Genomic DNA, 17,965 nt, shown 5'->3' with positions numbered 1-17,965 from the left:
CATTTTTACCAATTTTTATTATACGGTTTAATAATTTTATTTAAAATATGAAAGCAGTGAAATCTCCTGATTAAAGTAGTCCCTGAAAATAGGTGAAAAATAAAACTAAAAATCTTAAAGCACTTTTATTCTATCTTGGACTCTCACAAATTTCCAATTATTGCAAGATTAGTCAGGGCATCACGGCCAGTGAGGGGGCTCAAGAAATTTAGATAGGAGGGTGGAGATGGTGAGTTTATCGGTTTCATATACTAGATGAAATCGATAAACACATTTATTTACACAAAAATCTGCATAATATTTTTACATGTGCATTTTATTCAAATATAGGAAATAAACAAAAATACCATTAAAACCTAGGATTTAAGCAATGCTGCTTAATTTAATATAAAATTCGGCCTTATATTTATGTAAAAATAAGAAAAAATGAATGTTATGATGATAAAAATGAAAACTTTTATTCAAATGCGAGTGGAGCGACTGGCAGGTTTTGTAATCTCGAACTGCTGTGTGATTTCGCTTTAAAAAATCAGCAGAAAATAGTGAGGCTCCTCAATAATCTCCTAAATGTCTAGAAATTTTGCTTAATGAGGTGAGATTAGGTAAAGATTTAGGATAGAAAGATAAAAAAAAGTAAATTAATAAATAATAGTTATTTTGAAAGAGAATGGGCCTCTGGCACTGGTATTCATGGTTTAGAAGAAGAGGAGAATACAGCAGAGCCAGTAGAAGCAGTAACTTACTAAATTTAATAAGTTTTAATACAAGTAGCTTTCGGAGTAAGGTTGGTTGGTTATTAGGATTTTTATGGCGCATCAGCATCAAAGGCTATAGTGCACCAATCGGAGTAAGGAACTCCTTCAGCAAGTACATACAGAAATGCAAACATGACATAAATCTAGAATGGAATAAATCATACTAAATATGCTGTACGTGATCAGATGACTGGGAGTACGCGTACATGAGTGTTCAGGCCACGTCAGACGATTGTTGTTGGTGCGCGGCGCGCATATGGGATTGCTGCCAGCGTTTGTCGTGTTTCAACACTACTGACTCTAAAATTGGATGTAGTCTTGTACCTCTACTGCGATTTAAAACTTTGTGACAGCTGGATATATTTAGGAACTCTAAGCTCAGGCGGTGATAGTGTCGAGATTGATCGAGTGTCGTGGCACCCTATGGTAGGGTAAACCGCAGTGTCTGCAGGGGTTGCCCCCAGGGTTCTGTCCTGGGCCGCTGTTGTGGAACATTGTCTTGGATGAGTTCCTGGCCATGGACCTTGGTGACGCCCAAACCCAAGCTTTTGCCGACGACTTAATCTTGAAAATTGCTGCCGACAGTAGAACCCAGTTGGAGGTAAAAGCAAACCATGCCATCAAGATACTACAGGACTGGACCACCTTACACTGCCTAAAAATCTCACCAACTAAGACATCCTCAATCTTACTGAAAGGCACCCTTGACCTGCACAGGCCGCCTCAAATAAAGGTGAACAACACCACAATGAAACTCCAAAGCCAGCTTAAGTACCTGGGGGTGATATTAGATTGTAATCTTTCCTTCAAGCAGCATCTCACACATCTAAGAACAAAGATAAGGAAGTACTCTGCACTGTTAGCACGTGTGGTCCATCGTGACTGGGGACTTAAACGTCGCGTACTCTCCTTATATTATAAAACGACATTCCTACCAGCTATAACATATGCCTCTGCGGTTTGGTATCACAAGACATCAACCGCCGTAAATAGACTCATAATCGACTCAATCCATAGAACTATCCTGTTAACCATTACCAGAGCCTGCAGCACCACTAGCACTATTGCCTTACAGGTCTTGGCCGGAGCCCTTCCCCTTGACCTGGACATCATACGTACTGGAATAGCCTATTATATAAACAAAGCCTTGCACCCACCTAGACTACACAGTGGATAACAGTGCAACCCACAAGGCTGAAAAGAACAGGCTGCAGAAATACTTAAAAGAAACCTGGCAATACCGCTGGACAAACACAACAAAAGGGAATATCACCAAAAAGTTCATCCCGGACGTAGACAGAGTTTACCCCCGGACTTCACACGACCTACCTCCTTACGGGTCACGGGGCTTTCAATGCAAAGCTTACAGCATTGGGAATAGTGGAGGAACCGCGTTGTACTTGCGGGGAACAAGAAAGCTGGGTGCACATTATGTTTGAGTGTGCCCAATACGAAGACCTTAGATGCAGACTAATAACTAGAGTTCACTATCTACCGAGGGATCTTGAGTCACATCTACTAGATACACAAGAGGAATATTTAGCCTTAACTGATTTTGCCCAGGGATTATTTACCAGGCGCCATATACAAAAGACCTTAAAGGAATGAGACAAAACCAAAACAAACCTGCAAATAGCAGCGAGATGACACAGAGGAGCCGACTATACAGACCTTGGACTGAGTACAAAATGCACTGGGAAAAGACAAGTGACAATATATTGTCTAACCACAAGAGTCATGATTACCAAAAAAAAAAAAAAAAAAAAAAAACCACCTTTAAATAGTTGTGACATCAGAACAAAGGGACACTGCCCCCAGACCTTGCAGCATAGACCCACTATATAATGACAAAAGGTAGTGTGAGGACTATCAAACATCACGGAAGGGATAAAACCCCATAATGACAGCCAGTAGACTTGATTATGACCCCAAGCTAATGACCAGAAAATAGGACCCAGACCACATGCAGTCTGGAAGGATGACATCCCAGATTTAACCCCCTATTAGTGTCCCACCTAGATGAGACTCAACGGCCAGCTTTTTAGGGCCTGCAAACTGATGGAGACGACATACGGTGGCACTCTCCCGCCGGAACAGCCTATTGGCGACCCAAATCCGCACTCTCTTGAGCGGATCTTTCTTTCCAAACTCCTGGGGAGGAGAGGCTTGCCTCTCCTGGCCTCCCCAATTTTCTCACTCTGGTGGGGCACGGGCATGCCTCACTACCTGCAGGGGCTATCTACTCTGTCGGCCCCTTATTTCCAACTTCTTCCCCCCAGTCTTCATCCTTCCCCCAAACTTTTGTCTTGCACAGCGTTTAGCCCTACATTTCAAAATCAAAAGAGAACATCAAAATTCTTGCCCGGACCTATTTGGTTTTTAAAACTCACTTTCACGGCACAGCCCCACGTCGCGTACTATTAATACTAACTTGCTAAGTAATCACTAATATCAACCTCGATTTATTTATTTATTATAATTATTATTATTTTTATTTTATTTTATTTTATTTTTTGGTCCTAGCCACTGAAATCCCAGGAAAGTAAGTGGCAAGACCAGCCAAAGTACAAATATTGGTAACACCCGGCCGGCCTCCCTGTGGTGGGTATTGGTAACGTCGGGTCTCACTAGGGCCCGGCGGCTAACAGGCCGGATGAACAATGGGCACAACAAACTACACAGTACATATCCCACACACTTTTAAATCTAGCTTGTCCGATACAGAGAACATACGCGGAGATGGGAGAAATCCCAGGTGCCGTCAGACCCCGAACATACCTGATATCACATCTGGGGTTGAGGTCATGATGAGTTGACTAAAGATGTTCTGCAAATGCAGAGTGTTCAGAATCAGCGAGTCAGGCCAGCGGATGGATCTGTCATGTTCCGCGAGGCTGTCTTGAAGACTTCTGGAGCTTTCTCCAACATAGCAGCTGCCCAACGCCCATTGCTTCCCTCTTACGCAGCGATATTGTATACCGGATTACTTGCCACGATTGTGGCAGCACAATTTGTCAACGATGACCTAAAGAAATAAACTTACATTCTGCAGTGAACTAAACGAATTATACCGGCAGTACATCCCTCGTTTCTTTCGAACTGTTTGCATTAAAGAGATTAAATCCCACTAGCAAAGGGGAGGAATGTACTCGACAAAGGCCTTATATTTAAATTCTCCGTATATTTTCTGCCTTGACTCGATGAAACTGTATCTACTTGGTTAGATGTAACTGTATAAGATAATTTATGCAAATCACTTAATCGGAGGAAACTACAATTTCCCTGCTCTTGATCATGGCTGACGTAATCCTGGAAACTGCATTAAAGTGGAAATTGAAAAGGGATAAAATTCTTTGATCAGTACTCACCCACAGGTGTTAAACTCTCTGTTCCGGTATTAGGATCGACCTTGTAAATCATCCAGTGCTTCTTATTTTGTAGGTCTTCCTTTATGCCTCCAATTTCAGTTATGTAGTTACCAAATGAGTATTCAATGTACTCAAACCTGTAGAAGAAATATAAAGAAAACTTGTAGACTCAACTAAATATATGATATTTAAAAGTGGGTATTGGCCATTTCAATTACTTTCTGCAGCCCAAACAGTGGTCAGGAGAGTGTTGAGTGCGTACGTCAGGTATAGCTTCTGATCAGTGCGGATCGTATATTTATGGCTTAATATGGGCCCATATTAAGCTATAAATTTAGTTTCCTATTTGTGCTACTCGTGTTATCGGAAGCTAAGAGGTTTGTTAGGAGTTCATGGTAGTGATGCAGTGAAATTTCTTCCCTCAGCCATTCACATTACGGAAATCTGTTAATAATGTAATTATTAAAAAAATTACGTGGGACTTACTTGGAAGGTATAAATTCTCTGCCTGGGTATGTGTATTTTGGTACTATTGTGGAACTCTCACTTCAGGCCTAAGGGACTATGGTCTTTCAGCAATATTATATGGCAAGATATTTTGCGGGTGTATCTGCTGAGATACAGTGATTTTTGTATAATTTCCCAGCCGATGCAGACTACAAGACATCTCAGTCCTATTTTTATTTATTCTGGGGGATTTAATTATTTATTAAATAATTAATTAATAGACTTAATTATTTATTAAGTCTGGGGGATACTCCTTGATTGCAGGATATTGTGTGCGACTACGAACTATGGAAATATTTTGACCAGTAAAAGTCATCGGCCGGAATTCATTTAGAACGATGAGTAAACGTAGGGTGCTAACCGAATTTCACTGGAATGATAGTTGGATGTCATTTGGACAAAATGCCTGTTCGTGTTCAGGATTTAAATATTCATAGGTTGACAACTGGAAACATGCTGAAAAAAACTCCAGAAGTTACACTGAGACGGCTGTCATCAGATCCTCGAGAATCTGTTTGAAGCTGCGTTTAAAAAGCAGAGTGAGCAGAACTTACTTTGTAAAAGGTAGCTACTGCTGATTGAGACTACTGTAAATGAATATTAAAAGGAACTCTTTTGTCTGTTATTAGAGATACATTCAGAAAATTACTTTCCACCATGAATCTGGCCCTTCAACTTCACAGGAAATGTAAGTACAACATTACACAATCTTTTGATGTAGTTTTCAGTATATGTTAATGAATAATATGTACTAATTACTTTACTGTTTTATCTTTAGGTGAAGAATTCCATTTGAGATACACATATCGAATATTTACCTTAGCCAGTAAGTAGCCAAATTTTAAACTCCATAGAAAATTGCTGGGACATGGGACAGAGAAATAAAGAAGCCTTCCAACACGTTAACAAGAACCATTATTTTTTGTTTGGCGCAATGAACTATGGTTGAGTTACTTCAGTAATCTGGTACATTCCGTGCCGGATTTGCTACTTTAATTACCCTCTTGCACCTGAATGGTTACAGGTGCAAGACCGTAATTAAAGTGCGAGGATTTTCTTTCAATAAAATACTTATGAGCGCCTTACATCACAAATTTATTTTTACTGATTTTTGATAATTGATTTACATGCAAGAGAAAGGTGTTCAAGTAACCTGCAGCGTATTTCTGTGACTTCCGAGGTATCCGAGCACCGAACCTTGGGGGCATCCTCGAGAAACAGAACGACTGAGTTGCTGAGTTCCAGAAATGACTTGTACAGAACGGTGGAGAAGGTAGTTGCAGGTTAAGTTGTAGAGTTGTGAGGAGCATCGAGCAGCCTTGAGGCGAGCAAAGAAGCTGTCCCACCAAAGGGAGTCAAAGGCTCCAGAGAAATCTACGAAAATAGCCATAGCATATTTAAAAGTTCAGCTGTTTACTCTGGAGAGAAGTTCAACCAAGGCCTCCTCAGTTCCACGGCCTGTACGAAAGCCAAACTGGTCGGAGAACTTTAGTAAGCGTTCAGTAAATAGACAATCTTGACGGGCAGCAATAAGTCGCTCAAGAGTTTTACCCAAGTTGGACAATAACGCAATAGGACGATAGGCCTTAGCAGAGATAGGAATACCAGGTTTGGGAATTAATTTTAACAATGCCGTCTTCCAAAGGACAGGAAAAGTTACCTCGTTCAAGCATTTATTATACATTGTGACAAAGACAGATGGATAGAGTTTGTATAGTCGCTTAATAAAAATACCCTCGAGGTTATCAATTCCAGAACAGCTATTATTTTTGATTTTGCAGATTGCCAAACTGGAAAAGCTGTAATGTTTCAGGAACATTACAACCACCATGGAAGATTGAAATATGTCATCTGCAAGAAAGCACGTTTATTTAATGGCAGCGACTCACAGTCTTACGACGACTTTTGTTTTTAAAACTATTGCGAAACTACTTTACTTTGTAAAGTAGTTTCACAGAATCTGAACATTAAAAATTCTGCCGACCGGGCTAGCCTGGCAACCCAAAGGTTGCGGGTTCGAATCCCACCTCGGGCTTGGATCAGAGTGCAAAATCCTTGGGAGGTGCATTATGGCCACAGAAGCCGATGCGCCAACAACTAAAAAAAAATTAAAAATTCTAAATGTTTCTATCTGGGTAATTCAGAATTTTTTTTTTTTTTTTTTTTTTTTTGCCTGGTGCAGCATAAGCCTCAGGCTTCCTTACACCATGTGGATGATAATAATAATAATAATAATAAACAAGGCTCATATAATCATATTAACAGGCCGTTAAATTATTGCAGAATGACGTGTGCTCGTGCTACAATTTAGAGGGCAAATTAAGCAGGAAAACTGAACTGAACTGAACAAAGCATTTGTTCCTCAACATAATCTTAAAAGCATTTATACACTTGCCCAATCGCTTTATTAAATTTTGAAAACTCATTGCACAAAAAGACGTCGGCTGGTCTCGTGATCAGAGACATACAACGCTTTCAACTTCCACGTCATCAGAAAAATAGCGTGGTTATTAGCGGCGATGAATCATAGATACACCACAGCCTAGACTCCTAGAGCCAAGATGATTAAAGTTGTGCCTCAGCAGGTAAGGTAACGATGACTCTTTTCTTGGACTGTCAGTCTTGTGCATTTTCAAATGTCTGGAAATACTGTGGATGCTACATCGCATTGAAGAACTTGGGATTCATTCACAGAAAATTAGAGGAAAAAAATCAATTTTAAAAAATTAAAATGATAAAGACAAAAACAAATACAAAAGAATAATATATTATTTCGATTCTGTGTGGTTATGAAAATTCATTTCTCCACATTCCTGGATTTGATTAATATTGCAAATATTTTATTTACTACAAAGATAATATTAGTAAATTAATAAGAGGAGTTTACCTCAATATAGTACGTGGAACACTTCCGTATGATACCCTCCAGAAATTAAAACGGAAAAAACGAAAAAATCGACAACTTACCGGTACATTAAAGTAAAATATAAATAATTAAAGTAAAATATAAATAATTAAATAATCAATTTAACACAATTCAAAATCAATTCAAAACAATTAAAATTCAAATTAACGCAATTAAAAGAATCTAACGAAAATATTCAAAACGATTTTCCTTCCTGAAGCTGACAATGCTTTTCGACCGACTGTCGTGATCACAGGAATGAAAATTACCGAATCAGGCTAAACCTGCAACTTAAATAGTGATTATGTGTCTTCGCGCATGCGCGTAAAGGTCCACGCATCGGAGATCAAATATGGCCGCCGAACATTAACAGAATTCTCGTGTAATTTAATTTCAACGGTTTCTGCAATTAATAGTCGCGTATAATTACGTTGAACGTTAAGTATTTTGGCCTCGTTAAATAAAAAAGTATGTTTTTCGTTAATGGCATGAAAGGCTAATTCTGACGCTGCTGAACGAGAAGCACGAACAGAGGCTTCGTGTTGATTTACACGGATATTAAGAGAAAACCGCGTGGAACCCTGATAAGACGAGTCGCAATCACCGCAAGAAATGTTGTATACTAGATCATTAATTTGTGTTGCGAACGCCGAAAGAACCGAGCGATTGTTCAGTATAGTGTGTAACTTCCGTATAGGCCTAGCTATAATTTTAAATTCGGTATCTTTAAAGAATCTGTTAAGCTGTTTGTGCCACTGTTCAACATATGGGACAGAAATAAAGTATTTTTTGATATTACTATTGTTGATTGGTGCAGTATTTTGTATCCTATCCTTAGCTTGTACCCTAATTCGATTTATTGTGTTAATGGGATAACCCCTGTTCAAGAATCTGCTAGTTAATATTTGTATTTCTGAGTCTAAAGCAGAATCCGTCGTTGAATATTTATAGGCATTTAGAAATTGATTAAAGATAATCGATCTTTTGTAGGTGAACGGGTGGTAGCTATTATAATGTAGAAGCATACCGGTGTTTGTGGGTTTTCGATAGATGCTAAATTGTATTTTGTTCGAGTCCCGGGTAAGCGTGAAATTTAGAAAGTTTAATGACTTAGTATCCGTATTGTCAGCTTCAGGAAGGAAAATCGTTTTGAATATTTTGGTTAGATTCTTTTAATTGCGTTAATTTGAATTTTAATTGTTTTGAATTGATTTTGAATTGTGTTAAATTGATTATTTAATTATTTATATTTTACTTTAATTATTTATATTTTACTTTAATGTACCGGTAAGTTGTCGATTTTTTCGTTTTTTCCGTTTTAATTTCTGGAGGGTATCATACGGAAGTGTTCCACGTACTATATTGAGGTAAACTCCTCTTATTAATTTACTAATATTATTATCAACGTAGAACATATTGAGTATTACAGCTCTGATTCATACTAACTACAAAGATAAATATTTTAGCGAAATCCTTTGTTAATTTGCGACGTGGAGTCAAAGTGGCTGCAGTTTTGACATGCAATAACTCAGTTACAGAGCAACATATTTTCCCGATTACAAAACACCTAAGCTGATATATGCCTTGTGGGTTTGGGAGTCGGCAGTTTCATAGTTTGCCTATGGCAGCAATTTTATTGTTCGCCAGTTGCTGTCAGCTAGCTGTTGCAAAACGACAAAATGGCAACACAAAAAAAGCAGTCACTCTTTGACTAAAGGAAAATTTTCGGACATCTAGCCTAGAATTATCCTCTTCTCAATTGAATTTACGTCCAATTGTGTATGTCGCATGATAGCGTAAATATTCCAGCAGTGTTCACACAAACTTTTCAAGGCCTTAAATACCTCGATCATCTGGCAGATATCTGGTTTCCAAACGTTATAGCTTACAAGAGAGAGGGAGAGAGAGAGAGAGAGATCTTCATTGCAACACATGGTGATTACATAATAGTGTAGTTGCAACTACCCGTCATGGCACAGTGACCAGGGGTTAATAAAGTAATACGAAGGCAGTGTTACCTGAATAAATAAATCAAAAGGATAAAATTATAACGAATAATAATAAAGTATACTAGACATTTTTTTTTTTGCTGTTAGTCATAATGCACCTCCAAAGATTTTTGCTCTGATCCAAGCCCGAGGCGGGATTCGAACCCGTGACTTTTCGGTTGCCAGGCAGGCACTTTGCCCACCCGGCTAGCCCGGTCTGCATACTAGACATTAAGTGATTATACACACGCTGCGGTTAGAAAATACATAACAGAATATACATTGGGTTTCATGATTGTATACATTCGATTGAATTGAATAATAAAGTGTATTGATCCGGGTCAGGTTATAATAGTGGTAGCCTTGGCCACCCACCACGCAGTATTATTTTCCTGTATTGTCGATCCTTACTAAACTTGTTGAAGTCGACATATAGATCCTGGACGTTCGCTAACATCTGCTGAGGAAGGAACCGGCCCGACAGGTGAAGGCGTGCTTGAAGAGGAAATAGCTGTGGAGTTGCTCGCAGATGCGCCACTGGGATCCTCCATGCACATTTGTACAAGAGGGAAGAAGGGGAACTGAGGCCAGCAATGAGCCTCACCGTAATGACAAATCTCCTTTCATCAATGAGCCACGTAGGCCTTGGGATGTCAAGTGTGTTGCCCATTGCGGTGGTTCGGAGCTGGGTAGGTAGGTAGGTTGAGCTTGTGGCAAGCCCACTTGAGCCAGTTCTCGGAGGAGAACACTGCTTTAATTGTAGATGGAGATGCAGATGCCCAAATCTCTGCAGCAGAGAGAAGCGAGGGATAAACTATTGTTGCGACGTATCTGATCATGGTGGATTTGTCTGTTGCATGTTGCAGGTAATGCAGACATAAAAGTGGAGGAGATATGTTTGAAGCTAAACATAAAAATGACACCTGCTGTGGTTATATTAAAGTTATCTATCCAGTTATACACTGGTGTGCAAAACTTAAGGGCCAACACTATTTCTAAAGGTTGCAACCACAAAATCAATCGAAACAGCCTGTGGCGATTTGGATAACTGTGGCCGTTCAGCAGAAAGCTGGTGCACATACAAAAATTTGAATCGTGATGAGAGGGCTCACATAAACAGATAAAAGCAGCAGTTCAGCAGTTATGTGCAAATTACCGAATGGTGGCACGATTGTTACAGATGTTCGATTGGTTTCATACAGTGTTACAGACAACTAAATGACCAGTAAACAACATCCGGATGACTTTACCGGGGTCGAATAATTGGGAAGGTCGAAGTGCGAGGAGTGTGGCTGCAGAGTTTGGTATCGCCCATAGCATCATCTCACGTGCGTGGTCGGCCTTCAGAACGACAGCTACAGCTGTTCGAAGGACCAGTGGTGGTCGTCCACGAGAATCAACGCCCACTGATAACCGCTGTATACTTCTACAGGCCAAGAGGGACCGACACCAGACAGCGGGAATCATTGCAAACCAGCTGCACAGAACGCAGGATATCGCGGTTTACTGTGGCCGGGCGACTCCACAAAGGTGGCCTGTTTGTCCGACGGCCAGTATACTGTGTCCCTTTAACACCTGCGCATCGGAGACACCGTTTACAGTGGTGCTTCTAACATAAAGGACTGGACAGCAGCGCAATGGGGCAAGGTACTATTTACTGATGAGAGTAGATTCAGTCTCAGCAGCGATTCTGAACGTCAGCTAATCTGGCGAGAGGTTGGCACACAGTATCACCCCGCAAACATCACTGAAAGGGATCGATATGGAGGTCGAGGTGTTCTCGTCTGGGGAGACGTTATCTTGAATGGACATACACAACTCCAGATACTGGAAGGCGGTACTGTAACCGGTGCACGCTACTGTACTGAGGTAATCGTTCTCCATGTGCGTCTGTTCCGAGGTGCCATTGGCCCCGAGTTCGTGTTTATGGATGATTAAACCACACCCCGTCGCACTGCAGCTGTTGATATGCTTTTGGAAAGTGAGGACATTGTTCGTATGGATTGGCCTACCCATTCCGGCGATCTAAATCCCATCGAACACATATGGGACGCTCTGGGGAGACGCCTGGCGGCACGTCAGCACCCACCAGAAAATGTTCACCAGCTGAAGATGGCGCTGACAGAGGAATGGACGATGTTGCCGCAAGAACTTATCAACAACATTGTTCTTAGTATGGACAGGCGGTGCAAAGCGTGCATCGACATTAGGGGTGGCCACATCTCCTACGGAGGACCACCTCTTCCCTTTGTTCCATCTTTGGCAGTGATACATCTGGATCATGGCAGCCAGTGCTGTGTTGCCATTTTTGAATAAAGTCCATCTGTACTGATTTGTTTCCGTTGTTTTGTCGGTGTTGTTTCCTTCATCATTTCTGTACCTCACAATGTTCCTTTGGTATGCTTTTCCCATATCCAGGCTACTCCTATGAGAAGCTACAGGTGAAAACCTGACTGGTCCTTAAGTTTGCACACCAGTGTATATATGATATACAGCGTTATGTGACCTAAGGTCGCTGATGCGCTAAAATCTACAAGAACTACATATCAGACTCCCAAATCTTTTTCAATATCTGCAACCCTAGTTTGACGGCATCCGAGTGCTGCTTTACTCTAGGATTCCTGATTAGTATTAGTATTAGTAATGGCCGCATGGTGCAAGAAAGCCTATAGCTTATGCTGCACCAGCCAAAAAGAAAAAAACCGAATAAAACAATAATAAATAATAATAATAATAATTAATAAAAGAAAAGGAAATTAAATCTATCATCCTATGCGCTTCCCTGACCCGAAGGTACTATCCAGATGACCTTTGAATTTCCTCTGTCAAACTGTCAGCCTCTACCACCCATGTAGGCAGCTTATTCCAGTAATTTATAACTCGCTGGCTAAAACAAAACTTCCTGCAGTCCAATCCAAACATTTTCCCCCGTAACTTGAATTTATGTCCCCTGGTTCTAGCATCATTTATAACCTTGAAAATTTCGTCCTCATTCATTTTACTGATGCCTCTCAGAGCCTTAAACACCTCAATCAAATCTCCTCTAAGGTGTCTAGCTACCAAACTCTGCAACCCACATATTCGAAGTCTTTCTTCATAAGGACGCCCTTTTACCGATCTGACCAGGCGAGTTACCCGTCTTTGCATCCTTTCAAGAAGCTCGATATCTTTCTTTAGGTGCGGTCTCCATACTTGAACACAGTATTCCAAGTGTGGTCTAACAAAAGCCTTATATAATGGGATTATCACGTCCCTATCTCTACTTGCAAAAGTTCGATAGATCATCGATAGGATACCATGGGCCTTCCTTGCAACCTGTTTACAATGCTCAGAGAATTTCATGTCTGACCGTATCGTAACACCCAAGTCCCTTTCCTCCAGTACTGGGTTTAGTTGAACTCCACCGAGTGAATAAGTTATTTTGGGATTACTGTTTCCCAGGTGTAATACCTTACACTTTGTTGGATTAAAGCATAGCTGCCATTTTTCTGACCATTCCTGAAGTCTATCTAGGTCTCTCTGAAGAAGCTTAGCTTGATAGTGATCATTAACTACTCTACCAATTTTAACATCATCTGCAAATTTAGAAATCACGCCCTCTATCCCTTCATCGATGTCGTTTATAAAATTAAAAACAACAATGGTCCTAATACTGATCCTTGGGGAACCCCACTTCTTAGATCAACCCAATCTGAGGAATAGCCATTTATCACAACCCACTGCCTCCTGCCCTGAAGTCATCCTGCTATCCATCTAAGAATTTTCCCAGTGATTCCAACCTGTTGCAGCTTATAAAGCAACCGCTGATGTGGGACTGAGTCAAAAGCTTTGCTGAAATCAAAATACACAGTGTCGAAATTATTCCCTTAATCCAGCTCGTGGGTGACCCTTTCAAAATAGCGAACCAGATTTGTTAAACACGATTTTCCCTTTACAAAACCATGCCGAGTATCCTTGATAATTTCAGTTCTATTCAAATGATCCTGAATTCCACCCTTGATCATTGCCTCCATGATTTTCCCTACCACTGAAGTCAGACTGACAGGTCGATAATTTCCCACTTCACTCTTAGAGCCGCCCTTATGTATGGGAGATACATTGGCACTTTTCCAATCCAACGGAATCTCCCCAGAGTCTAGTAATGCTCGCATAAGTAGCCTCAATAGTTCAATGCGCTCACTTGCCGCCTCCCTTAAGATTATAGGGTATATTCCATCAACTCCAGGAGCCTTACTGGCCTGTAGGCTCGAAAGTTTTTTCATTAAATAATCTTGCGAAATTTCAATATCATTAATTACATATTTTTCAACTTCGCTCCCACAATTTCACATTGCCACAAAAGGGATTTTCATTTGTAAATATCGATGCAATATAACTGTTTTGAGTTCATCTGCAACGGCAGCTGGTGTATTTAATACTATCCCCTTTCTCTTACGTAAAGGTCCGATCTGGTTTGTCCTGCTCTTCTTGGCATTTATATATGTGAAGAATTCCTTATCCCCCCCTCTTTGCTCTATTTGCTAGTGATTTCTCATAAACTACCTTTGCCTGTCGAACATTTTCTGTGGCTCTATTACAGATCATCTTGTAGCTGTTATAGGCTTCAGTACTTTTTATTGCTCTGTAACCTTTCCATGTCACCTTTTTCTGCTCATGTAATGTGGCAACTTCACTATTCATCCAACTTGGAACCCTCCTCGTGGAGTTTTTTTTTTTTTTTAATGGTAAATACGCATTCAAGGCATCTGTGATTAATGTTTTAGAAGCATACCAAAGTTCAATTGTATTCATTTTCTGTGCAATACCTACCCAGTTAATAGAGGCCATGTAGTACCTTAAGGCATCGTAATTTCCTTTTCTGAAATTAAAACCAATTTGCCTTTTACTGTTGCTATCTCTCTCATCATCATCATCCACCGTAGAAGTCCGTGATTGATGATGATGCTGTTGCTACCTCTCTCATCATCATCATCCACCGTAGAAGTCCGTGATCACTTCCTGCTACTGGTTCTTCTACTGTCAGCCCTGTTATGTCATCTGATTCATGGATGATGAGGAGGTCTAGGATATTCTTTTCTCTAGTACTTTCCTTGACACGTTGATACATACCTCACGAGTTACAAGATACCTAGATGTAAGTCCTTGCATTTTCCACTATTATCTTCAGCTACCATTTCTCATCCTGTTTAAATTATTTATTTGTCTTGTGGAAGTTGTATACTCCAATACTAGCATTAACTGTACTGCCGGTCTTTGTATCAACAGCAAACTCAGAATTTAAACTTAAAATACCTACATCAGTATGAATAATGGACAGTAGAAACAGTGAGGGACCAAGAGTCAAATTCTTTGGAATCCCACTTATAACATTAGTGCATGTAGAGCAGTGACCATTCATAACTATTCTATGTCTCATAGCACTTAACCATCCCGTTATCTGTAGCAGTGAGTGGTTCTTAATACCACAATTCTCCAATTTATAAAAAAATCACTTGTGGGACTGTATAAAAAGCTTTACTTTACAGTTATTCTTTCTATCCAGTTCATCACTCACAATCCCCACAGTGGCTAATTAGATTAGACAGTCATGATCTGTCCTTACCAAAGTCATGCTGTGATTCCTTTATAATTCCATACTGGTCACTTTGACTTCTGTGCCAGGGAAGATCATGGAGCGTCCTCACTTAAGGATGCAATGCAAGATCATCTGGAGTTTGTAAATAGGAGACATGATTACAGATCTCCAATCTGTAGGCACATCGCCTGAACCCATAGATACTGTCATTACAATAGCTAAAGGTTTGCTTACATCTTCCTTCCTTATAATTGATTGGATTCTGTTAGATATCTTGTGCGTCCTTGGTGTCTTGTTTGCTTGTAATACATTTAGATATTACATCTTTTAGACCATCCTTAGTTACGTAAAAGCACTGTCAAAATTACTCCCAATTAGTATTGGTTAGACATTACTGGTATCCTCAACTTTAAAAACTTCTTCACATATGAATGTGCATGCAAAATATTTATTCAGCATATCAGTAACCAGTCCAAAATAATTGGGTATGGCAGCCAGTGAACGAACTTGGTTCCACTTCTTTCAGCAAAAAACAAAAAAAGTACAGTTACAGTTGACTAAGGAACTCTAAAACCGGACAGTGGAGGATTGAAAAAATGTTACTGAACTTACGATGTGAAGCAGATGATTAGTCTTCCAGCAACAGCTATCGTGCGTCTGCGTCAAGAGTGAAAGATATATGGTGATAACATCATGAGTCCATGACTCCTCCTGCCAGTTGTCAGTAATGCAGGCTGACGATGGCGGTATAATTATGTGAGGAGTTTGCCCGTAAAGCACATTGGGCCACTTTATGCTTGTGGAGCAACATTTGCATGCCATAGGTCAGCTGGAAATCGTTCCCGACCATCGCATCCTTTCATGGCTGCCGTTTATCCCTCTGCGAATGGGCTCTTCCCACTGGATAATGAATCGCAAGACTAGAATTGTACAGAACTGGTTCCGGGAACATGAATTCAGCCTACCACAGTGGCCTTCCCAGTCACCAGATCGCAATCTAATTGAACACCTATGGGACGAGGAGAAGTGAGCTCTTCGGAGTAGAGGTCCGCAACCATCTAATTTGCAACATATGGGAAAACAGTTTATCACTGTAGCACGCTTTCGACACCTCGTTGAATCCATGAATCCACTGCACGACGAATCTAGACTGTTCTAAGGGCTAAATGGAGGAGGGTGGGAACCTACTCGCTATTAGGTGCACTTACCTAATAAAGTGGCCACTCGATGTATTTATATATATATAGTGTCTTTCTGGATAGATGATAAATATTTCCTTAAACAATACAAAGAAATTATAAATAATTCATGAAACATTATGCCTCATATTTAGTGTAATATCTAAATGTAATACCTAAATGTATTAGACAGTTCTATTTTAAATGCATGGTTTCCCATTGTTTAGAGAGAAGAAATCTCTTGGGACGAGACGAAAAGAAGTTACTCATACTCACTTATATCTTTCTGGGTCTGTTTCTTGAGCCTGTTCCATCACCTTAAAAAAAGTAATTCCGTCGTTTACCTCGAAATTTTGCGAATACTCTGTAGCAGTTTCTATATCATCTCCAATTCTAATGGAATACTGCACGTTGATCTTACAATTTCCATCGCTGGTTGCTGTAAAAACAAAGTGTTTATTGTAAAAATACGAGTTGGTGTTGTGCATGCATGCTATTATCCACACAACTTTCGCATGAACTCGCTTGCAGTGAATTCGTGATTAACCTTTTACTTAAACTTTTAACTATATTCGTGGTCGGCGAAAGGGTATTTGGAACCCTAGGCGAGCTCTTAGATGTGTGGTCCCTGGAAGGGTTTGATAAGTTCATGATAAGTTTGATAAGTAACAAAATGTGTTAACAAAACACTTTAACTCAAAGTTTCTTGTTTAACGTAACTGTGATCAGTTTAAGACATTCCTCCTTTCGTTAAGTTTTTGTAATTTTTACTTAAATGGGGTAATTTTATTTAGGCTTATTCAGAATTTGTGGTAGTCCCAAAACTATTATATTTAGGCCACCTGAATAATTAAATTCATCTGCCGTGCTGTGTCTTATGTCTGTTAATTGCGTGTGTCTATGGTCGATTTGTCTGTTTGATGGACGAAAAACCCTACTTTCTGGGGGAAAAAACCTTGCTATCTACGTCTGAGACCGACTAACTCAGCTACGGAGTGAAAAAAAAAAAAAAACATGAAAGTTCCTCGCGTCATCAACGGGATTCGAACCCGGGCCTTTTCAACCCTGTGTGGGGAGGATGGTGACGATACCACCGTGCTACCCGCGCAGACTGTGGTAGTTCCAGATGCACTCTAGGAAATTGCCTAGTCTACTTGTGGGCAGTAGCGGCCCTGTCTCTGCGATTATCTTTTTCCTACTCGTCAGGCCCGCCATATACTGTATTCAAGTTGAGTATGGGCTCGTAAATATAATAATAATAATAAGATAAGTACTCTGTAACTATTTGCCTTGCTTGTTTGTACCATAAATAAATGTAGAGTGGATTTAAATGTATGTGCGTTTCTGCCACTTAATTTCCCGTCCTCGTGGGTGCTGTTAAAAGATTATTCGTGGAACAAGGCCATATGGAACTTGTTCATGTAGAAAACAGTTCTACTTAAAATGCATAACCCGGAATTCTCTCTTAAATTTTCTAAAGTCCTTATGGAAAGTCAGCCAAATAATCTTTTAAGGGATGTTCTAAACAAACGCGAAAGTTGACACTAGAGATAATTCTGAAATTAGTGACATAAATCTCTAGACAAGTAGCTTCTTTAGGGAAGTTATCCTTGACCCAAGTAGTGTCCCATTCGTACACTAAGCAAACAACCAGCATATTTTGGCCTGTAAAATACCACAGTAATGTAG

General features: G+C 40.1%; 1 protein-coding gene across 1 annotated transcript in view; it reads right to left on the bottom strand.

Annotated features, from left to right (window-relative positions):
• Positions 1–17,965, bottom strand: part of LOC150081588 (uncharacterized protein CG3556-like) — a 36,522-nt gene that overhangs the window by 274 nt on the left and 18,283 nt on the right. Inside the window, exons 2-3 of the mRNA XM_090379450.1 lie at positions 16,553–16,715; positions 4,124–4,260 (exon numbers count right to left, since the gene is read on the bottom strand). Of these exons, the coding sequence (XP_090235576.1) occupies positions 4,124–4,260; positions 16,553–16,715 (300 nt within the window). The remainder of the gene's footprint in view (positions 1–4,123; positions 4,261–16,552; positions 16,716–17,965) is intronic.

The sequence above is a fragment of the Mastigoproctus giganteus genome, chromosome 8 (genome assembly GCF_048544385.1).
Source record: "Mastigoproctus giganteus isolate SK-2022 chromosome 8, ASM4854438v1, whole genome shotgun sequence".
Taxonomy (NCBI): domain Eukaryota; kingdom Metazoa; phylum Arthropoda; class Arachnida; order Uropygi; family Thelyphonidae; genus Mastigoproctus; species Mastigoproctus giganteus.
The sequence above is the reverse complement of the archived record's forward strand: the minus strand, read 5'-3'. Positions and strand labels throughout refer to the sequence as shown.